Here is a 21,473-nt window from a genome sequence, read left to right on the forward strand (position 1 = left end):
TATTGCAAATAATGATAACAGTATTGGTTTCGTCAATAACCTAGAAATTTCCATTTTAATGAACAATGAAGATATGTAATAATGGTATTGTGGTTATTTTTAGATTGCTTATTAAGTGAAAATGTCAGTCTTAATTTCCAATTTCCTTAAGACTACTTTAACAGTCCCAGAACAATCAAAATCAACACTTCCCCAACCCACCTGTGTTCTATTTATTGAGACTGACTGAGCGAATCTATTATATATTTCATTTAACGTTTCCTGTTGGTTCTTCATCATGTCATGAATATTTTGAAATTGATACAAAACATAAAATGGTCAACTGGCATTCATATTCAATTGTGGTTCTTTTAGATTGATACCACTAATCCTTGAGAAGTACTAGATGCATTATTTTCTTATTCTCTCCACGGTCCGTAGTTGCAAATTGTATATTTGGGACTGATCAAAAAGACAAAATGACAAACAAGTGCAATGAGAAATACTCCATGGAGGATTCTCTGATTTCATGTAGGTTCCACTTTGTACCTAGAACCATCCAAAGTGATAGCAGTCATAATAACAGCCAGCAATTTCACGGTATTATGCATAAAAATTAAAGAAACATTTTCCATAGAAATCTTGAATAATTTATTCCATAAGTCACTTTTCAACAAAAACAGTAACGTAGAGTTACTTTGAAGGAAAGTTATACTATACCAACAAATATAAATCAAAGAATTCCGTAAAAATCTACTTCGCACTTTCAATTATAACAAAGTTCTTGAAACAGAATTTAAATAAATTATTCTACAGAAAATAATTCACCAGTACTGATCCTACAGCAAGATGCTGGTCACAGCACAGAACTTCAAATTAGTTGTCTGTCCTAATGAGGAATTCGTTATTTGTTCCTGGTAAGTGTACGCTGTTTCTCTGCATGTTCCACAATCTTCTCGTCTACTTTGAGTCCCTTGCGTTTCCTAACTGCATTTACATACTGCAGGGCTTTGTTTTCAGAGTCTGCCTTCTCCCCAAAATGGAGATATTCTTCCTCCGTTGTTGGTACCCAGAACGGATCTACATCAAGGACCTACAACAATACACACATCATAATGATTTATCTCAGGTTCCATAACACTTGTTGTATCCCTAAGTCTGCATCATAATTGTGTAACATTACATTCACAACACACACAAGCTTTTTCTGTCAGAAAATCAATCTGTAAAGAATAGTGTAAAAACAATGATCCAGGGGAGATCACTCACAATATAGCATCCAAAAGATAACCGCGAATGGCAGCAGCAAAAATGTTTTTTTTGTTGTTTTTTTCAGAGACCACTGTTGTCAAGACAAATTGCCTGAACCATAAAATAGACCAGCTTTACCAATCTCCAAATCATAAAATAGACTCACTTCACCAATCCCCTACACCATTAAATAGACTGACTTTACCAATTCCCTAAACCACAAAAGATTCACGTCACCCATCCGCTAAACCACAAAAGACTCGCTTCACCCATCCCTAAACCATAACAAAAGATTAACTTAACCAATCCCTAATTCATAAAATAGACTCGCTTAACCAATCCCTAATTCACAAAATAGACCCTCTTCCCCATCCCTAAACCATAGCACAACACTCACTTCATCAATCCCCTACACCATGAAATAGACTGACTTCACCAATCCTTTAAACCTTAAAATAGACCCTCTTCACAATCCTTTAAAACATAGAATAAACTCTCTTCCCCGTCCCTTACAACATAAAATAGACACACTTCACCATTCCCGTAAACTATAAGATAGACTGATGTTACAAATCTCTAAACTATAAAATAGACTCATTTTACCAATTCCCTAAACAATAAAGTGACTCACTTCAGAGATCTCTTTTCAAAAAAGAAAATTTCAAGCAAAAATCAGCTGAGCATGAATGATCTTTAATAAGGCTAAGAGATAAGAGAAACATAGCTTAATGGAATATGAGGCATGGACCTACCTGCCAGTGACTAAACACTAGCTGAGGACTTGCCAGTCCACTCGTCTTTTTCCTAATGCTCTCTGCAAAGCCGAAGCTCTCTATGACCGGGAGGGTGGCCACTACATTGAAGGTCTGAGATCCTTCTTTCATATCTCCCTCCAATATGCTGCCATTTCTCTTTCCTAACACAGCATACAACTTACCTGAGAAAAAAAAAACAACTTAACCATACTTCCGTAGCATGGAAATTATGCAAAAATGAAAAGCAAGGAATTCTTATCTGACATAAGCTATAAACTTTATTTATTTTACAAAAATTACAAAACTAGCTATCACCTTTTAGATTAATCAGTCTTGTTAACCCATATCAAAGCATGTGAAAGGACTTCATGTAGGACAGAACAAGAATCTTGCTAGATTTTCAGAGAGAAGCAGCAAAACTGTTGATATTTCCAAACCTTTTTGATGTATTTAATGACTTACTATTATATAAATAACTAAATTTTGTCTTACCAATGATCACTTATGGGGAGAATACCAATATTTGTTGCATATAAAACATACAAACGTGTTTACTAACCCAATACATCGCTTGTGGCCTGGATGTTACATTTATACATGGCGACCATGAGTCGTTGTGGACGAGTCTGAAATGCTTTCCTACACCCTGCTATCACACAGGAGATGATCTGGCCTGAGAACGGACCATATTCTTTCCTCCTCTGAAGGTTAGGTATATCCTTTTCCTCCTCACAATTATCATCGTCTTTGTCACCGTCTCTACATTTCTCATCTACATCTTTCTCAACCTCCTCTATAGTTACTGATTTTTCTAATGAGCTACTCAATTCCACAGACGTGATATCTTCTTCAACAAGTTTTGGATCACTGTCAGATTCACTCAACTTAGCAATCCTAGGGTAAGACATGTCAATATATTCCCATTTCTCAATCACAAAACACACTCCGCGGACAGGCTCTTCACACAGTGGGCCTGCAAGGGTTGCCATTTGGAAGCCGCCAACTATGGAGCTGTCAAAGTCCCTAAAAAGTCCCTCAGAACTCTGTATGTCCCAAACCGAGGGTCTATCATATCCCTCCACCTGATTTAACAACACATTGGGCCCAACCCTCTTTGGTCCAAATGCCCAGATTTTTTCTACAACATCTGTCCATGATTTTCCTTCATCTGCAAAAGCTTTACTTAGACTAGACTTAAGATGGCCAAGAGCTTCTGAAACTGTGTCCTTGACATCACTGTTCTGTCCATAAACCTTTGCTCTATTAAATCTATGAAGGGTTTTGAGAAGATTCACATTTTCCTCCAGCAGATTGGTAACAGCTTCAGGTAAAGGTAAAGCCCTGATTCTGATACAACATTTCTGATTGGCTGTGTATATCTCAACCAATCCAGTCTCTATAACTTCCTCATCATCCTCAAACTCTTTTGTCTTGGCTGTTTTGATTGGCTGATCCTGGATGATTTCATTGACCATATCTGTCTTAGGTGGATTTATAATTGTTTCTCGGAAAGGCACAATTGGTGATGATGCATGCAGTTCAATGTTGGCATACCTAAAATGTAAATCAAACAAGTACATGTACTGATAGCTCAAGTGAAGACCAGTGGTCTTTAAAAATTGGCTTGAATCCATGAAAATTGTAGAAAAGACACATATGTGAATAGCACTTTTTAATACAAATTCAAATTAAGATACAGTTGAGCCAAACAGTGAATAAAACTGCAACATACAGCTGTTTCATCCTTCTAGGATTCTTCAGTGATGCTAAGGGCCTAATTTTTGAAGCCTATGAGACGACTGAGGAAAATCCAAAATGATCAAAATGAAAGTAAAAAATATAGACGGGGAGGTGCACAAACCTCATATTTCAATTAAATTCATAATTCTAAAACAATGTTAAGTACATATGTATATTATGGACCATGCCACTATCTGAATGAATTAAAACACAATGTGCAGTTTACAACAAACTTTCGGGTGAACTTAAAGTCCACCAGCAGTGTCTACTGCCTGCTAACTCAAAAATTGTACAAAGGAAACACAAGTGAACAGCACTTGTTAATACAAATTTAGATAAAGAGCCAAACAATGGATAAAACTTAATCAATTTAAGTGGACTGTCGAACATCTATCTAAGGTCACTGTAGAGGGACCTCCCTCACAGTGGTTCCTTACTCTATCAACGCCACCTAAACACCTCTATAGAGGGACATCTCTCAGAGTGGTGACTTACATCTGTCTAAGGTCATCCAGACACCACTGTACATGGCCTTCCCCTGCAGTGGTAACTTACCTCTGTCTAAGGTCATCTAGACACCTCTTTAGAGGGACCTCCCTTGCATTGGTCACTTACCTCTGTCTAAGGTCACCTAGACACCTTTGTAGATGGCCCTCCGCAACAGTGGTTACTGACCTCTGTCTACGGTCATCTAGACAATTCTGTAGATGGACCTACCCTTCAGTGGTGACTTACCTCTGTCTAAGGTCATCTAGACACCTCTGTAGATGGACCTCCCCTGCAGTGATGATAACATGTTCACCTGTCTCCTGTACCAACACTTGAACACATGGGTCGGCCTGGTTCAACAGCTTTAGTCCTCGCACCAGGTGTCCCATTTCACCTATTACAATAGGTACAACGAATGTCAAATCAATGTAAAATAGACAAAGTAGAGACCAAGGACACATCTACTAGAGGTTATTGCAAACAAGTACTCTATGTCAGATACAGGTACCCTACATGTGGAAAGATAGGAAGAATATGTTACATCTGATACAGGTATCCTACATGTGGAGAGATAGGAAGAATATGTTACATCAGATACAGGTATCCTACATGTAGAGAGATAGGAAGAATATGTTACATCAGATACAGGTATCCTACATGTGGAGAGATAGGAAGAATATGTTACATCAGATACAGGTATCCTACATGTAGAGAGAAGAAAAATGTTTCATCAGATACAGGTATCCTACATGTGGAGAGATAGGATACATCAGATACAGGTATCCTACATGTGGAGAGATAAGAAGAATATGTTACATCAGATACAGGTATCCTACATGTGGAGAGATAGGAAGAATACATCAGATACAGGTATCCTACATGTGGAGAGATAGGATACATCAGATACAAGTATCCTACATGTGGAGAGATAGGAAGAATTTGTTACATCAGATACAGGTATCCTACATGTGGAGAGATAGGATACATCAGATACAGGTATCCTACATGTGGAGAGATAGGAAGAATATGTTACATAAGATACAGGTATCCTACATATGGAGAGATAGGATACATCAGATACAGGTATCCTACATGTGGAGAGATAGGATACATCAGATACAGGTATCCTATATGTGGAGAGATAGGATACATCAGATACAGGTATCCTATATGTGGAGAGATAGGAAGAATATGTTACATCAGATACAGGTATCCTACATGTGGAGAGATAGGAAGAATATATTACATCAGATACAGGTATCCTACATGTGGAGAGATAGGAAGAATATATTACATCAGATACAGGTATCCTACATGTGGAGAGATAGAAAGAATATGTTACATCAGATACAGGTATCCTACATGTGGAGAGATAGGATACATCAGATACAGGTATCCTACATGTGGAGAGATAGGATACATCAGATACAGGTATCCTACATATGGAGAGATAGGAAGAATATGTTACATCAGATACAGGTATCCTACATGTGGAGAGATAGGATACATCAGATACAGGTATCATACATGTGGAGAGATAGGATACATCAGATACAGGTATCCTACATGTGGAGTGATAGGATACATCAGATACAGGTATCCTACATGTGGAGAGATAGGAAGAATATGTTACATAAGATACAGGTATCCTACATGTGGAGAGATAGGAAGAATATGTTACATCAGATACAGGTAGCCTACATGTGGAGAGATAGGATACATCAGATACAGGTATCCTATATGTGGAGAGATAGGAAGAATATGTTACATCAGATACAGGTATCCTACATGTGGAGAGATATGTTTCATCAGATACAGGTATCCTACATGTGGAGAGATAGGAAGAATATATTACATCAGATACAGGTATCCTACATGTGGAGAGATAGGATACATCAGATACAGGTATCCTATATGTGGAGAGATAGGAAGAATATGTTACATCAGATACAGGTATCCTACATGTGGAGAGATAGGATACATCTGATACAAGTATCCTACATGTGGAGAGATAGGAAGAATATATTACATCAGATACAGGTATCCTACATGTGGAGAGATAGGAAGAATTTGTTACATCAGATACAGGTATCCTACATGTGGAGAGATAGGATACATCAGATACAGGTATCCTACATGTGGAGAGATAGGAAGATATGTTACATCAGATACAGGTATCCTACATGTGGAGAGATAGGATACATCAGATACAGGTATCCTACATGTGGAGAGATAGGATACATCAGATACTATATGTGGAGAGATAGGATACATCAGATACAGGTATCCTATATGTGGAGAGATAGGAAGAATATGTTACATCAGATACAGGTATCCTACATGTGGAGAGATAGAAAGAATATGTTACATCAGATACAGGTATCCTACATGTGGAGAGATAGGATACATCAGATACAGGTATCCTACATGTGGAGAGATAGGATACATCAGATACAGGTATCCTACATATGGAGAGATAGGAAGAATATGTTACATCAGATACAGGTATCCTACATGTGGAGAGATAGGATACATCAGATACAGGTATCATACATGTGGAGAGATAGGATACATCAGATACAGGTATCCTACATGTGGAGTGATAGGATACATCAGATACAGGTATCCTACATGTGGAGAGATAGGAAGAATATGTTACATAAGATACAGGTATCCTACATGTGGAGAGATAGGAAGAATATGTTACATCAGATACAGGTAGCCTACATGTGGAGAGATAGGATACATCAGATACAGGTATCCTATATGTGGAGAGATAGGAAGAATATGTTACATCAGATACAGGTACCCTACATGTAGAGAGATAGGAAGAATATGTTACATCAGATACAGGTATCCTACATGTGGAGAGATAGGAAGAATATATTACATCAGATACAGGTATCCTACATGTGGAGAGATAGGATACATCAGATACAGGTATCCTATATGTGGAGAGACAGGAAGAATATATTACATCAGATACAGGTATCCTACATGTGGAGAGATATGTTTCATCAGATACAGGTATCCTACATGTGGAGAGATAGGATACATCAGATACAGGTATCCTACATGTGGAGAGATGTGTTACATCAGATACAGGTACCCTACATGTGGAGAGATAGGAAGAATATGTTACATCAGATACAAGTATCATACATGTGGAGAGATAGGAAGAATATGTTACATCAGATACAGGTACCCTACATGTGGAGAGATGTGTTACATCAGATACAGGTACCCTACATGTGGAGAGATAGGAAGAATATGTTACATCAGATACAGGTATCCTACATGTGGAGAGATAGGATACATCAGATACAAGCATCCTACATGTGGAGAGATAGGAAGAATATATTACATCAGATACAGGTATCCTACATGTGGAGAGATAGGAAGAATACATCAGATACAGGTATCCTACATGTGGAGAGATAGGATACATCAGATACAGGTATCCTACATGTGGAGAGATAGGAAGAATATGTTACATCAGATACAAGTATTATACATGTGGAGAATATGTTAAGTCATCAGCTACCTGCATGCTTGGGTTCTAGTGCCACCCTAACAATCGGTGAAGCATCAAAGTAGAGGTCAGTAAAGGCTGGACACATGACAGTACTGGACACTGTCCCAGACTTAAGGATGTGGTCCTCCAGTCCACCAATACCTGTTATAGGTAAAATTGTATTAAAGATGTTATATATGATACTATAATACTTTAAATCGTTATTTTGCATGACTTTAAAAAAAAAGAAAATTGAACATACATGAACTGTTCCTGGTCTTCTCCTTTAAAGATAATTACCATCCTTTAAAACCGTCACATGATGCTTTTTTTATGGAAATGGGTTAAGTCAAATTTAATGAGAAACCCAGTATAGTTCTAATGGAATCTGATAATACACCATTCATTGTTCTAATGACAATACCCAGTAGTAACCTAACACACCTAATATATTTCCAGCAGGGATCTCCTCCATGTGTTCTAGTTCACGCCCCATAAACAGGAAGAGATCGGAAACATTGAAAGCTGTGATGTGTTCCTGAGCCCCGAGGTCCACCACAGATTGGCCTACACGAACGGTTCCTTCCTCCACCTGTGTCACAACAACAGAGCTATATATAGGGTGAGGCTTTTTCATACATAGTTAATTTTTCTTACAAGAAATGTTTTCCAATTGTAAAAGACAAACCAACAATTTCTTCATATTGAAAAAAGACTTCTTGTTATCAAAAGCATATGTCTTTCATCATCAGAACCTTTTTTTCATCAAAGTAAGAAAGTTTATTTGTTGATTTCTCGAATACAAAAGTTTTTACTGTTTACAGCTTTCATTGTACACAAACTAGGTCATACACAAACTAGGTCATACACAAACTAGGTCATACACAAACTAGGTCATACACAAACTAGGTCATACACAAACTAGGTCATACACAAACTTAATTACAAGAACTTTCTTTATGAAACTATGATAGGATTACCAGACCAACCTGTGAGGGATCATGTTTAGGTCCCAGGACAAACAGTTTTTGTCCTTTTTTAACTGTGCCACTATAAATTCGTGCAAATGCCACAAAAACTGTTGGGGGCTCCTCTGTGGTATCCTTGGAGACGGTTTTAATATCCACTGAGATGCCATTAGCTGATTTGGCTCCCTCGTCCAACACAGCTGCTTCTTGACTAGTCGTCACTATTATAATACAACAGTAAGAGAATTTATCAGACATTCTCAGTAAACTCAGGTTTCCGGACAACCGGGGGACTGGTCTAGAAAGGATGAACTGTAATGATAGTTAACTCAAGGTAGATCCTGACAACATTCAGACCAAATTTCAAGGATTACTCGTTCTGTCTCAACATATTTTTAGAATATTTTTTATTATTATTAAAAATTCATGAAAAAGGTCATATTACGGGCTATTGCTATCTATAATACATTTTAGTCACATTCACAAGACCAAAGGGATCAACATTGCAGGTTATTGTCATGTCACAGGCTTCTGGAATCAAATCAGTCGGTTATTACCATGTACATAGGGTTGTTGAGATCAACACAGCTGGTTGTTGTCTTGTACATAGTGTTATCTTAATCAAATCAGTCGGTTATTACCATGTACATAGGGTTGTTGAGATCAACACAGCTGGTTGTCTTATACATAGTGTTATCTGAATCAAATCAGTTGGTTATTACCATGTATATAGGGTTGTTGAGATCAACACAGCTGGTTGTCTTGTACATAGTGTTATCTGAATCAAATCAGTTGGTTATTACCATGTATATAGGGTTGTTGAGATCAACACAGCTGGTTGCTGTCTTGTACATAGTGTTATCTGAATCAAATCAGTCGGTTATTACCATGTACATAGGGTTGTTGAGATCAACACAGCTGGTTGTCTTATACATAGTGTTATCTGAATCAAATCAGTTGGTTATTACCAGTATATAGCAGCTGATATTCTCTCAACACAGCTGGTTGTCTTGTCCCGCCTCTGTTGTATTTCTGCTTCACTTAACGGCCTAGTTGTTCATGAAAGGGAATAAGATTACTTAGTAATACGTATACACATGGGTGGTCAGGTAGCAGAGTGGTACCACATTCAACTTTTCACCTAGCCATCCAGGGTTTGATTCCTGGAATGGATGTGAAAAGGTATGAATCACATGCCCAACCACGCAGGTTTTCCCTGAGTACTCATCCTACAGTAAGACCCCTCCAAATGCACTTCCATCCAGGTCAACAAGAGTGATTAACATAAGCTGATAGCTTGTTTCACAATTGTTGAAAAACCTTGTTTCGCAATTGTTGAAAAACCTTGTTTCACAAATGTTGAAAAACCTTGTTTCACAAATGTTGAAAAACCTTGTTTCGCAATTGTTGTAAAACCTTGTTTCACAATTGTTGAAAAACCTTGTTTCGCAATTGTTGAAAAACCTTGTTTCACAAATGTTGAAAAACCTTGTTTCGCAATTGTTGTAAAACCTTGTTTCACAAATGTTGAAAAACCTTGTTTCACAAATGTTGAAAAACCTTGTTTAACAATTGTTGAAAAACTTTGTTTAACAATTGTTGGAAAATAAAATTTGTATTATATTGTACACAATTATTCTAACCTAAACCAAGATACAACACATCAGAACAATATACACCTACCAAATACCATCAACAAAGAACCTTTAACTCATTTAATTTATATGACACTGCCATATTTGGAATCCTTGTTAAGCAATCATGCAACAATAAATATCAAATTATGAATGGATTTTTTTCAATTTTTAAACATCCTAAGTCTGCTGTATATTGTATACAGTTTCAATAGTATTAGCTATTTAATACTGATTCTAATTATAACTAGAAATTCAACATGAATGCTCTGCATGCTACTTTATTTGGAACCCTACAGATGCAAAGTGTCAAAAATTATAAAAAAGAAAATCTGAAAGTTTCATTTCCATTGGATAACATAAGCATGTGAAAATTAGGATGCAGTTATACAAACTGACCAAAGGCTTTCTTTAAAGCTCAACAGATGAGCCAGAATGAGTTTAATTAGATGATATTTAATCTTTAAAAGCTGATTGAAAAGGATTTGTGAAAATCAAACTTGAAACTAAAGATTTTTATGCAATCAAAACATTTGATTATAAGTATTTGTTCAGAGTAACAATAAATTTCAAAATTTAAATCCCTAATCTCAATATTACACCCCTAAGTCTCAATGGATTAAATCAATAATACACCACTGCTGTAAATCAACAGGCTGACTTCAATAAAAAAATTCCGAAAAAATGTTGCCCTTTATAATACAAGTCCCAAATGATATTAAATTTCACAAAATTAATTCAAAGCCATATATGGCTTCAAAGTGATATAGATACTAGAATTACACACATAAAAACTTAAACATTTACTGCAGTGGCAGGACAGACAGACAGACGGACGGATGGATGGAAGAAACAGGATAATATAGCTTGAAATACGACATTACATGGATTAAAGTTAAGATATAGTGAAAGAAGACACTGTTTGTAACTTGTAGGCAATACACATACCGTTGCTTAAACTGCGGTAACATTTTCCTCTCCACAGGAAACATTTTGGACACAAACAGGATCACTGGGCTATGGTCATTTGTACTACAAGCGACGAAGGCTGTAACATAACAGTGTATGTGTTAGATAATCTTCCTCAATGTTCTGGGATACATCATGGTATTCTATTTAATACCCTGGACAGGTGTATCATCTCTTTCACAGGAGTGAAATTTCGTGGTTTAACCTTAGATTTGAGACAGGTGGATTTTCCTTTCACAATAATGGTGTCACATCAATAATGTCAAGCAATGCGGTAAACAAAGACAAGCACGGTGAGAAAAATATACCTCATTGGAGGTGAGAAAGGAGACGTGAACCTATGGGGAAAGATCATTAAGTTATAAACAATAAGGCTTTGGTAACTTAATAATTGTCTCCCTTTAGTTGAAATCGGCCCCAAGGTGGTGAAAGAGTGCTAATCTTTAACAGGTAAACAGCAGGGGTGACTATTGTGGCCACAAAAGCTATCACGATAGTATTGTGATGGTGTAATAGTATTGTGATGGTGTAATTACTATTGAAATACTATTATGGTAGTAAAATTAGTATTGCGATACTATTGCGATAGTCAAGTGACCATTGCAATACTACCAGAGTTTTTTTACCTTTAAAATATATTTTCAAACCCAGAATTAAATGCTGAATTTATCGAATGTTATAGCTTAAAAAAATATTTACAATTTGTTGGCAGATCCGTGTTGCAAAAATATAACATGTAACGTCATAACGAAAAGACAAGAAAATATATATACAATTGAAGCTATTTACCAAACAAAAGTGTCTGTACTTTCAAAAACAAGAGTTTACTTGTGATCAGTTTTGAGACACTTCACCCTACCATTTTCAAAATGCTGCTACCTTCCATCATATTGTTTTTAAAAATGAGTTATTTCAAGGATGGGTCTAGGCCATGAATCAGAGTTGTTAAAGTCACCACCTTCCTGACTGTAGTCTGTAGATTTAATCAGATCATATTGGAAACAATAATTTAACACATATTTAAGATACAGACTTTCATCTACATAATAACTTGTGCTTAAAATTCTGTTTCCATTCTAGGTGATTGTGTTGTCCTTGTATTTAGTACTACCCCCTGATCGAGGTCTCAAAGACTCTTTCACAAATAATGAAGGCTGTTTGGCAATAACTCGGGATGAAAAATCTTGCTTTCAAGTAACATTTTCGTTTAGTTAAAAGAAACTATCATTAACAATCAATAGTTGAACAAACTATCACAACAGTTATCAATTTGAAAATATGCTATCAATATATTGCTATTGAGAGCAAAGCTATCGCACTATGTTGATAAGTCACCTATCATTACACCACTAGTAAACAGTAGACAATTAAGCCATTGGTGAGATAACAAGAACATTTTCTCCTGGCTTGAGGATAGCCCAAACAATTACATGTCCAAGGAGGAGATTCTTGACTGTTGACTGTTTGTCCTGAGGCTTACAGGCTACAGGCAATGAAGGCTACTTAAAATAACACTATCATTAAATATTAATAAATTCCTGCTGTATTTATAAACAGACTGTTAACCAACTGTTAAACCTTGAAGCATCCATTACCTGTAAAACAACAGTTGTTCATACCTTACATCGATACTTGATATTTCATTATTATGGAAAATTCCTCCTCATTTCAGATACAACTGTTAGAACTGTGATATCTATTGAACTTACCATCCTTAAGTTCCTGAGTGACCTCAATGACCTCTAATGAACTAACCATCCTTAAGTTTGTGAGTGACTTCAATGACCTCTGTTTAACTTACCATCATTAAGTTCCTGAGTGATCTCCCTTGTCTCTATATAACTAAACCTCCTTAAGTTCCTTGTGACCTAAATGACTTGACAAACTTACCACCCGTAAGATCCTGAGTTTAACTTACCATCTTTGAGTTCCTGTGTGGCCTTGGGGAAGGACAGAAAACTCTGACCTTGGGAACACATGAGCTTCTCCACACGGTCCTCAGATATCTCCAGTGGAGACGGAAGTTCATCCACGACCACATCTGTTACACAACAAATTACAATAATATTTCACTGTAGTTTTATGAAGTGCTCTTTTTATCATACCTAAAAAATAATTCAAGGTAATTCAGGTATATGCAGCAAGATGAAGATCATGGATACATGTGAAATACCTACAGACAGAATTTGTTCTCAAACCACTCAAATGACTGACAGCAGTGCTTTCACAGCCTTTATAAGACAAAACCATACACATTTACAGTTTCACCTGGAAAACGTAAAATCTCCAGATTAATAAGAAATAGGCAATATATCTAAACAAATCAAACACTGTTCTGGAGTAAATTACTTTTATGATGAATTAAAATTTGACAAAGTCATTCTTATCATAGACTTAAGCAATGAGAAATGTCCACATGACCTCCCAGTAGAGGACATGTATACATACCTAAGACTGCCCTGGATACACTCAGCCACTGCCCCATAATGGCTTGCAGCTTAACTCGAGGATCGTTATGTCTCATGTCTCGAGGCGAGATCTTCAGGTCTAGTGATTTTACAATTTTGTCTGTCATTTCAGCATCTCTGTAAGCATGCGTAACTCCCATGATAATAAACTTACTGAACACTTAAGTATACATGTAGATGCGTAAGTGAATACCAATCACGGCTGAGAAGTACACAAATGATAATAACACTTCCCAAAATGCAATTTTTTTTCGTACAAAGATTTTAGTAATGGATGAATCATTTGCTCGAATGGTCAGAGGCAACTGTTATTTTCTGTCATCAATTTCAGAGAGGTAGTACTCTATTGTAACTATACTCTTTTTATAGCGTGTGACATTGACCTTTAACCTTCATGAAGAACCACTGAATTTGAGTATGTATGGCTACTCACCTTTTAACACTGACAGACTCATACACCGCCCAAATGTTTTCCAGGATGAATTGAACAAACAAAGGTTTCTTCACCTTCGACTGGGCACCCTTCATGATGCGCTTGGTTTTACTGTTCAGATAGAAGTCTCCCCATAGTGTTTTCTGTAGCACTTCTTTCTTAATTCCCAACTTTTTAGAAAAGATTTCAGCAAAATGGTTGATCCTGATAACAAATACTTCATATTGATTATTGACAAAATAATACGAGAAGCGGTGTATATCAAGATTTGCAGCATCTACAAACATCTTTAGAAGTTCCAGTGTGACATCATGGAACTGACAAAGCAAAATATAACAAGTACTAATTGTAATGGGGACCATTACAAATGTCTCCAAATAACTCCTTCAGCAGTAAATGATCACAATAATCAGACCTGCAATCATGTCAAACATGGACTACCCCATTTTGCTCCTAGTGCCACCTAATACATATATACCAATTTTCACGAAAATCAGACAATATCTAAAATTTGGCCAAATTTTGACCACAGCTGACAGCTCAGATGACCGATCGATGGCCGAATGAAAAATGGACTACGCCATTTTGCTCCTAGTGCCACCTAATACATATATACCAATTTTTACAAAAATCGGACGATATCTAAAATTTGGCCAAATTTTGACCACAGCTGACAGCTCAGATGACCGATTGAAAAAATTCAAGTGGCCTGCACTCCATCTTGCATGTATGAATATGTGTGTAAAGTTTTGTTAAATTCCATGCAATAGTTTTGAGAAACGCGTCGGAAACCTCGCCGGCAGAAGAAAGTGGAAGAAATAAGAATAATATAAATAAAAATAATAATAATAGTTAAAAAAAAAAAAATAATGATAATAAGAAATGGAGCAAACACAATATGTCCCCCCACTTCATTTGGGGGACATAAATATAAAGGAAATTTGTGATAGAGGAAACCTTTTTATGGCTGAATGAAAGCACTTAACATACATTAATACAAATCTAAGTAGTCAAAAATGCTGACAAAATGTGAATTCCCCAAATGTCATAAATACCTGTATATATAAAACCCCAGCCATTATCAGTATGGACAAATATCACAGAAGCACTGATAAAGATCACAAACTTATACAAAACTCAGCCATCAGAGAAGTGCTGATCAATACCACAAACTTGTGCAAAACCCCAAACCAGTGTTAGTTCCAACAGTTATCAAAACCTTAAAATACTTACGTAAAACCCCAGCCGTCATAAGCACTTGCAAATACCACATTGCCTTGGTATGGGGAAAAAAAGATGTTCCTTTCTTCTTCCTCATCATCAGCCTGTATTGTCCAATCATGTGACTGTAATTATGAGTGGTAAATGTGGTGGAGTTAGAATAGGTAGATAGAAGATGTATATGGTCATAGAAAGCAACACCTGAATAAATAGATATACTTCTCTGCTGAAGATGTAAACTACATTGTTGTAGATGTGAACTACATTGTTGTAGATGTAAACTACATTGTTGTAAATGTAAACTACATTGTTGTAAATGTGAACTACATTGTTGTAAATGTGAACTACATTGTTGTAGATGTAAACTTCATTGTTGAGGATGATAACAAAACAACTGCAGATGTGAACTACACAACTGAAGATGAACTACAAAATTGTAGATGTGAACTACCAAATTGTAGATGTGAACTAACCCATTCTACAAGTGAAACTTGGTAATATACAGTTGACCTACAATAAGTAAGGTATGAAGAAGACCATAGGAATTCTCACCAATGCTTTTGACTCTTCTGATTCTGTCCCATCGGCCTGTAGTAAGGAAAAAAATATGTTATCTTCATCATTCTAAGTCCATGAAATCAAATTGTTTATTTTTTAATTAGGTAAAAATCACTATTAAATTCATTTTTTATATATATAATTTTTTTCATATATATGGTTTGCTGCATTATGTTTTATTTTTACACTTTCAAAATTTTAAATCTGAAAATGACAAGGATTGCTATATAATCAATACTTACACTAGAGGTTTTTGCCATGATCTCTGTTGTAAACAACTCATTGGTCACTAGGTTTACCTTAACAAAACAAATACAAACTTAACATAGTGTTTATCAATAAGTTGTCAATTTTCAGCATTAAAAAGGAAGGAAAGGACGGAATACTATATACTCTGCATTGACAAAGGTTTCGATTTTAGCACTTATAGCATCCAAACCCAGAAAATATATAGGTACATTCTTCTTTATCGTGTTCTATGTCGAAGATTTATCTCCCCTTTTCCAGCTGTTAAGTGTAAACTTCCAAGATTGTAATGCACACCTAGTCAATTATCATTACCTGCTCTAAAATAACTTGTAGATGAAAGAAAGCTTCTAGAGGGTCCATCTTCAACTCCATTATCAGTCTGTCAAGTTTGTTAAAGACAAGAATAGGTTTGATGTTCTCAAGCCAGGCTTGTCTCAGGACAGCATGGGTCTAGTAAAAATAAAACCTCAAGTAAGAATCCCTGATGAATCAATACCTAAATTAAAGGTGAAACAACACAAATTACAGGCTTAAAACACCCAGTATATAGGAAAACAGCACTCAATGTGGAGACAAACTTGATTTGAATCAATACCTTAAACAAGGTCTGATTGTTATCCTTATTTCAGCGTTTTTATATAAAACCATTCACCGTATATGACCTTATATGGGCATAGGGTGCTGGTAATTGAAGGCACCCTAAATAAGACTTCAAATTCAAAAGTTTTATGAACTGGACTATAGGTGATATGTATGTAGCAGACTGCTTCCAGTTCAAGTAAGAGTAAGCATAAATTTGAAGCAGACTATAGCTGAATTCCCCCGAAACCATTTCATATCATTTAAAGACCAAGTCTAGACAGAATATTGGCATGTGAAAGTGTTTTTGAAAGCCATTCAACCGAAAACAAGTAGCGCTAGTGGCATGGACAGTGATATAGATGATGCTGATGATTACTACAACTGCAATAGCCCTGGACATTGAAATCAGGCCTGCTTTCAATGTCCACAATGCAGTCATAGTAATCCTCAGAATAGACCTGTTTATATATTCTGAATAAAAATGAAAGTGTAGTAATTTTTTTTATAATTTCTGAATGAAACTGGACACTCAGCCATGAAATTTTTATGAAAAAAGGCATGGGCACCCTTTTTAACGTATGCGCCCTAAAAAGGTCATGTATGGTACTCAATGATGCAAATGAAATTTTGAAAACAAAATTAAAAAAGTCAAGAGTCTTCAGGGATATGGGAAATGGACTGAGGTTTAAGAACTTATAAAGCCTACACATGTACATAAAGATAAAAAAAGAGGAAAGAAAGACATGCTAGTGTTTAGACAAGTTTGAGGAAGCTAACCTGAGGACACACTCCTTCCACCACATCAACCACGACTACCGCTCCATCACACAGTCGTACGGCTGTGGACACTTCGCTGGAGAAATCTACATGGCCTGGTGAGTCAATCAGGTTTACAAGGTACTCCTGTGCATCTGCAACAGACATTCATATTATAGAGATATAGGGATAAGCCTAGACAAATTGTACTGCCAGAATAGGGTAGTATTCCCAACAGGATATGTTTTCCCCTCTGAATATAAACAAAGTTTCCATCAAGAAAATATAATGCAAACCGGGAAAATTTCCCCCTAAACAGAGTTAATTAGTGTATTTTACTTAATATATTTTCAAATTATACTATCATGAAAAAGAAATACCAGTCTGACCTGAACATTGTCATATTTTATCAATGTAGTGTACATGTATGTCATAGTGTTTACCTTATCCCCTTGTTTGAATTCTAACCAAAAGATTTAACCACATCTAAAAACAGACCAAAAATTGCCCTCTTTCCCCAATGGGTAGTACCCCAGGTATTTCTAAAATTTTATATCAACCTGTGAGATATGTATTGAGGTAACTGAAATGCAAGAGTCTATGAACTTCCTACTGATACATACAAATAAAGAATTCAGAAAGAATTGTCCTTTATACAGTAACAGTAGTTTCGTGTAATCTAAACCTTGCTAGCCTGTCTATAGCTGTCTATAGCAAGCAAACTTTGAAATATTTCTCTTATTGTACAATGTACACTACCTGTGGTTAGTTCCTACTTCCAGCTATCTATTCTTCAGTGTAGTTACTTTTCTGAACGGCCAGTGAGATAATGCTAGTTGTCACTGCTATTTGTAGTTATCTTTGTGAAAGACCATTAATATAACTCAAGACTTCATGGTAAATTGTAGTTACCTCTTTGAGTGTTCAGTGACAGAGCGCTAGCTTTTATTTTATTCTTTATTACCTTTCTGAACAGCCAGCGAGATAGCACTTGACTTCATTGTAATTCCACGAGTCTGTTCATCCTCTCTGCTATCCATGTATCGCAACTAAGATAAAATGAGAATAGTTCATTGATAACGTCTTACTACAGTAGATGGTCTTATGATATATGTATTAAAGTTGAATGGCACAATGAAAGAATTCTACATAGAAGGAAAAAACTTTCTGATGATTTTTAATCACTTAACAGAAAAAATATCTACACTACCCTACAAATAAGTAACACTACTTGACATTATTTCACAGTAACTGTGGACTTAACATCTCACCATGAAACACAATTTCATTCAGAGCATTCTCACACTTTCCTTTTTCAAGTTTTGATCACATGTAATTCTCATACCAAATAAGTCACTACAGGGAAGACATTGATTCTAGACTTGTGGGACAGATATATGGGCAACAACAATAATATACTTAGTATGCCCCCCTCAAACCCCTGAAGAAAAGTTGCTATAAGTCAGTTTCTGCAAGCTTAAGCTGTATGATCTTTTGGTCAAACTTTGAAGTTGGCCAGGGGAGATAACTTCAAAAATAGTCTTCAACGGTTGTATAACACATACCTTTCCAGCCATCCTCTGGGAAATGATACCATTGCTGGCCACCAGAGCATCCGCAAGTGTGGTTTTACCTTAACATGAAAAAACATAAAGACATAAAATAAAGAAATAATGTCTAGCAAAAGTCTTAAGAACAGAGAATTTTTAAGCTTCTATTTATTAATATACTGTTAAAAGAAGTTCCATGTTATGTCATTAATACTGAGTACATCTAAGTAGAACAATAATTTTTCAATATGTTTTCTTTTCAAAATACAACATTTTGATTAATGAACTATGTAAAGGTACATTTGTGAAGCACATGATTCATGCTCCTGTATGCTGATTCTGTTTTTCTTGCTAGTTGTCTTCTACAAAAGGAATTTCTCTTTTTGAACCAACAAAAAAGTTGGATCAGTAAGTAAAGGAATATATCATTAAAAATTATTAGTACAAAGATATTGTCTTAAACACTTTTTAAATCTAAAAAGATGGTTAAGACACATTGAGGTAGTCTGTCAAATATTAGGGCAGTAACAAGGTAAAAATACCCGCTATTTTTTCAAGACATATCATCAAATTTTCCTGTGTCCTACATTTACATATATGATTTACCATGGTCAACATGAGCCAAGATACATATGTTGCGAATATTGGATGGATTTCTCTGGAGTTGAACCAGCTTTTCTGCCGTTGTTGTCCGCATTGTCAGTTCACCTGTGGAAGCAACAAGGAATAATGAGAAGTAAATTTTTATGTAATTCTTAATATAAATCATAAATATCTTAATTGGTTTGTAGGGAATGGCTGTTGATGCACCTTTATTTCTTAATAAGAAAACACCTGTAATTATTACTCTCGGTACAAAAAAAATATCATCATTCACAGGATGAAATTCAAAATATGACAGGCAATACTTTCCTTATTAAAATCATGACATCAAATAATACGAATCTTTACAACATTTTTACTAAGAAAAAGCACACAAATTTGTCCATGAAACCTGTATCATCATATCATACAATGTCTTTAAAAAGATTTCTTAAGTTTCTGCTAGTGATTAGTGTTGCAGCAACCCAAACACCCAGGTACAATACCGTATCACACAGGTCAATAGTGATTTTAACTAAATTGCCGCTCGAAGACACTTATAACTACCGGTCCGAAACCGATATCAAGACGATACAAAACAAGGATATTTGCCCTTAAACGGTATCAATTTCACGACCGTCATATAAGACATTTTCTTGAATTTAAGTCCAATCTTGTAGTTATTCTAAGTTTGAGTTTTTGATACAATGCCAAATGAATTTAGAGCATGATTTCATTTGTTACTGTCAGGAAATGAGACCGCTGTGATGAATCGAGATCTGAAAGACCGGAAAGTAACATCAGACGAAATTTACTTAACCATTCGGTAATTTAGTCAACAGTGTTCCCCTTGATGTATCTTCAGGCTCTTCAAGTGATTATTTTTTTACAAAAACAGTGAAAAAGTCGATGTAAACATTGCATTCTCTTGTGAAACACATGTGTTATGTTTCCACGCGAGTGCCAAAATATCGAACGGATTTCTTCCGGTTGTGACGCTTATCCGGCTTCTGGAAGTCCTCTGGAGTTTACATAACACTAGGCCAGATTCGAGGTCCCTGCCACACTTTTCCTCATATTTAATTTTCGTGACAAAGATAATTGAACAAATAATGAGTTAACTTATTCAATTGATTTCTGATGACCTTGAGCTTTTGATCTGTTGTCAGAAAATCTCATATGATTTAGCAAACATAACACTTGTTATATACTTATAATCCGAATGTAACGAATTCCAAAAACAGGCAAGTATCCACAATATACTTTCAACCCCTCGAAATTAAAGAAATGCCCGCAAAACCTGTGACAAGTCGTTATGAAAATGAAAAGATCTCATTGTCTAAAGAATCGATGGAAAATGATATGAAAACAAAACTGGAAATTTGCAGAATATGTTGAGAATTGGAAATTTCGATTGCAATCAGAGCTTGTTCATAATTACCCCCCTTACATAAATCACAACACACCAGTAAGGTTTGGCATATTTAATAAACAGAAAACACTGAAGCATTACACAAATAAAGCCCTTTCACCCACACGCTTTAATGTCTTGAAATGTCCATCACTGTCTCAAAATGTCCATCACTTTATATGCAAAACTGGGTGAAAGGGATTAATAAATTATAGCAACACTGAAAGCATTAGAAACACACAGCAGGCAAATAACGAAAATGTTTAACAGTTCTTGAAAACTAAGTACACAGAAGACACAGACTTCTACTTCTATATGTACAGCACGTGCATACAAAAAGACCACACAATAATCTAAACCTACG

At 35.9% G+C, this 21,473-nt stretch overlaps 2 protein-coding genes across 2 annotated transcripts in view; one reads left to right on the forward strand and one right to left on the reverse strand.

Moving 5' to 3' along the window:
• LOC132544489 (stabilizer of axonemal microtubules 1-like) overlaps positions 1 to 21,473 on the forward strand; it is a 102,836-nt gene that overhangs the window by 58,904 nt on the left and 22,459 nt on the right. The window lies entirely within an intron of this gene.
• LOC132544512 (elongation factor-like GTPase 1) lies at positions 731 to 20,593 on the reverse strand. The gene is made up of 21 exons (XM_060208116.1): positions 20,519 to 20,593; positions 19,723 to 19,824; positions 19,132 to 19,199; positions 18,531 to 18,615; positions 17,588 to 17,721; positions 16,541 to 16,678; positions 16,222 to 16,278; positions 15,974 to 16,009; positions 15,434 to 15,546; positions 14,201 to 14,404; positions 13,748 to 13,884; positions 13,218 to 13,340; positions 11,279 to 11,378; positions 9,698 to 9,745; positions 8,718 to 8,958; positions 8,173 to 8,320; positions 7,759 to 7,890; positions 4,461 to 4,608; positions 2,545 to 3,539; positions 1,983 to 2,167; positions 731 to 1,072 (listed from the first exon to the last, which is right to left on the reverse strand). Exons 2-21 carry the CDS (start codon positions 19,811 to 19,813, stop codon positions 884 to 886), a joined length of 3,372 nt encoding a protein of 1,123 aa, XP_060064099.1. The 5' UTR covers positions 19,814 to 19,824; positions 20,519 to 20,593; the 3' UTR covers positions 731 to 883.

The sequence above is a fragment of the Ylistrum balloti genome, unplaced genomic scaffold (assembly GCF_031769215.1).
Source record: "Ylistrum balloti isolate Yb309-2 unplaced genomic scaffold, AGI_CSIRO_Ybal_v1 Utg369800, whole genome shotgun sequence".
Classification (NCBI taxonomy): Eukaryota; Metazoa; Mollusca; class Bivalvia; order Pectinida; family Pectinidae; genus Ylistrum; species Ylistrum balloti.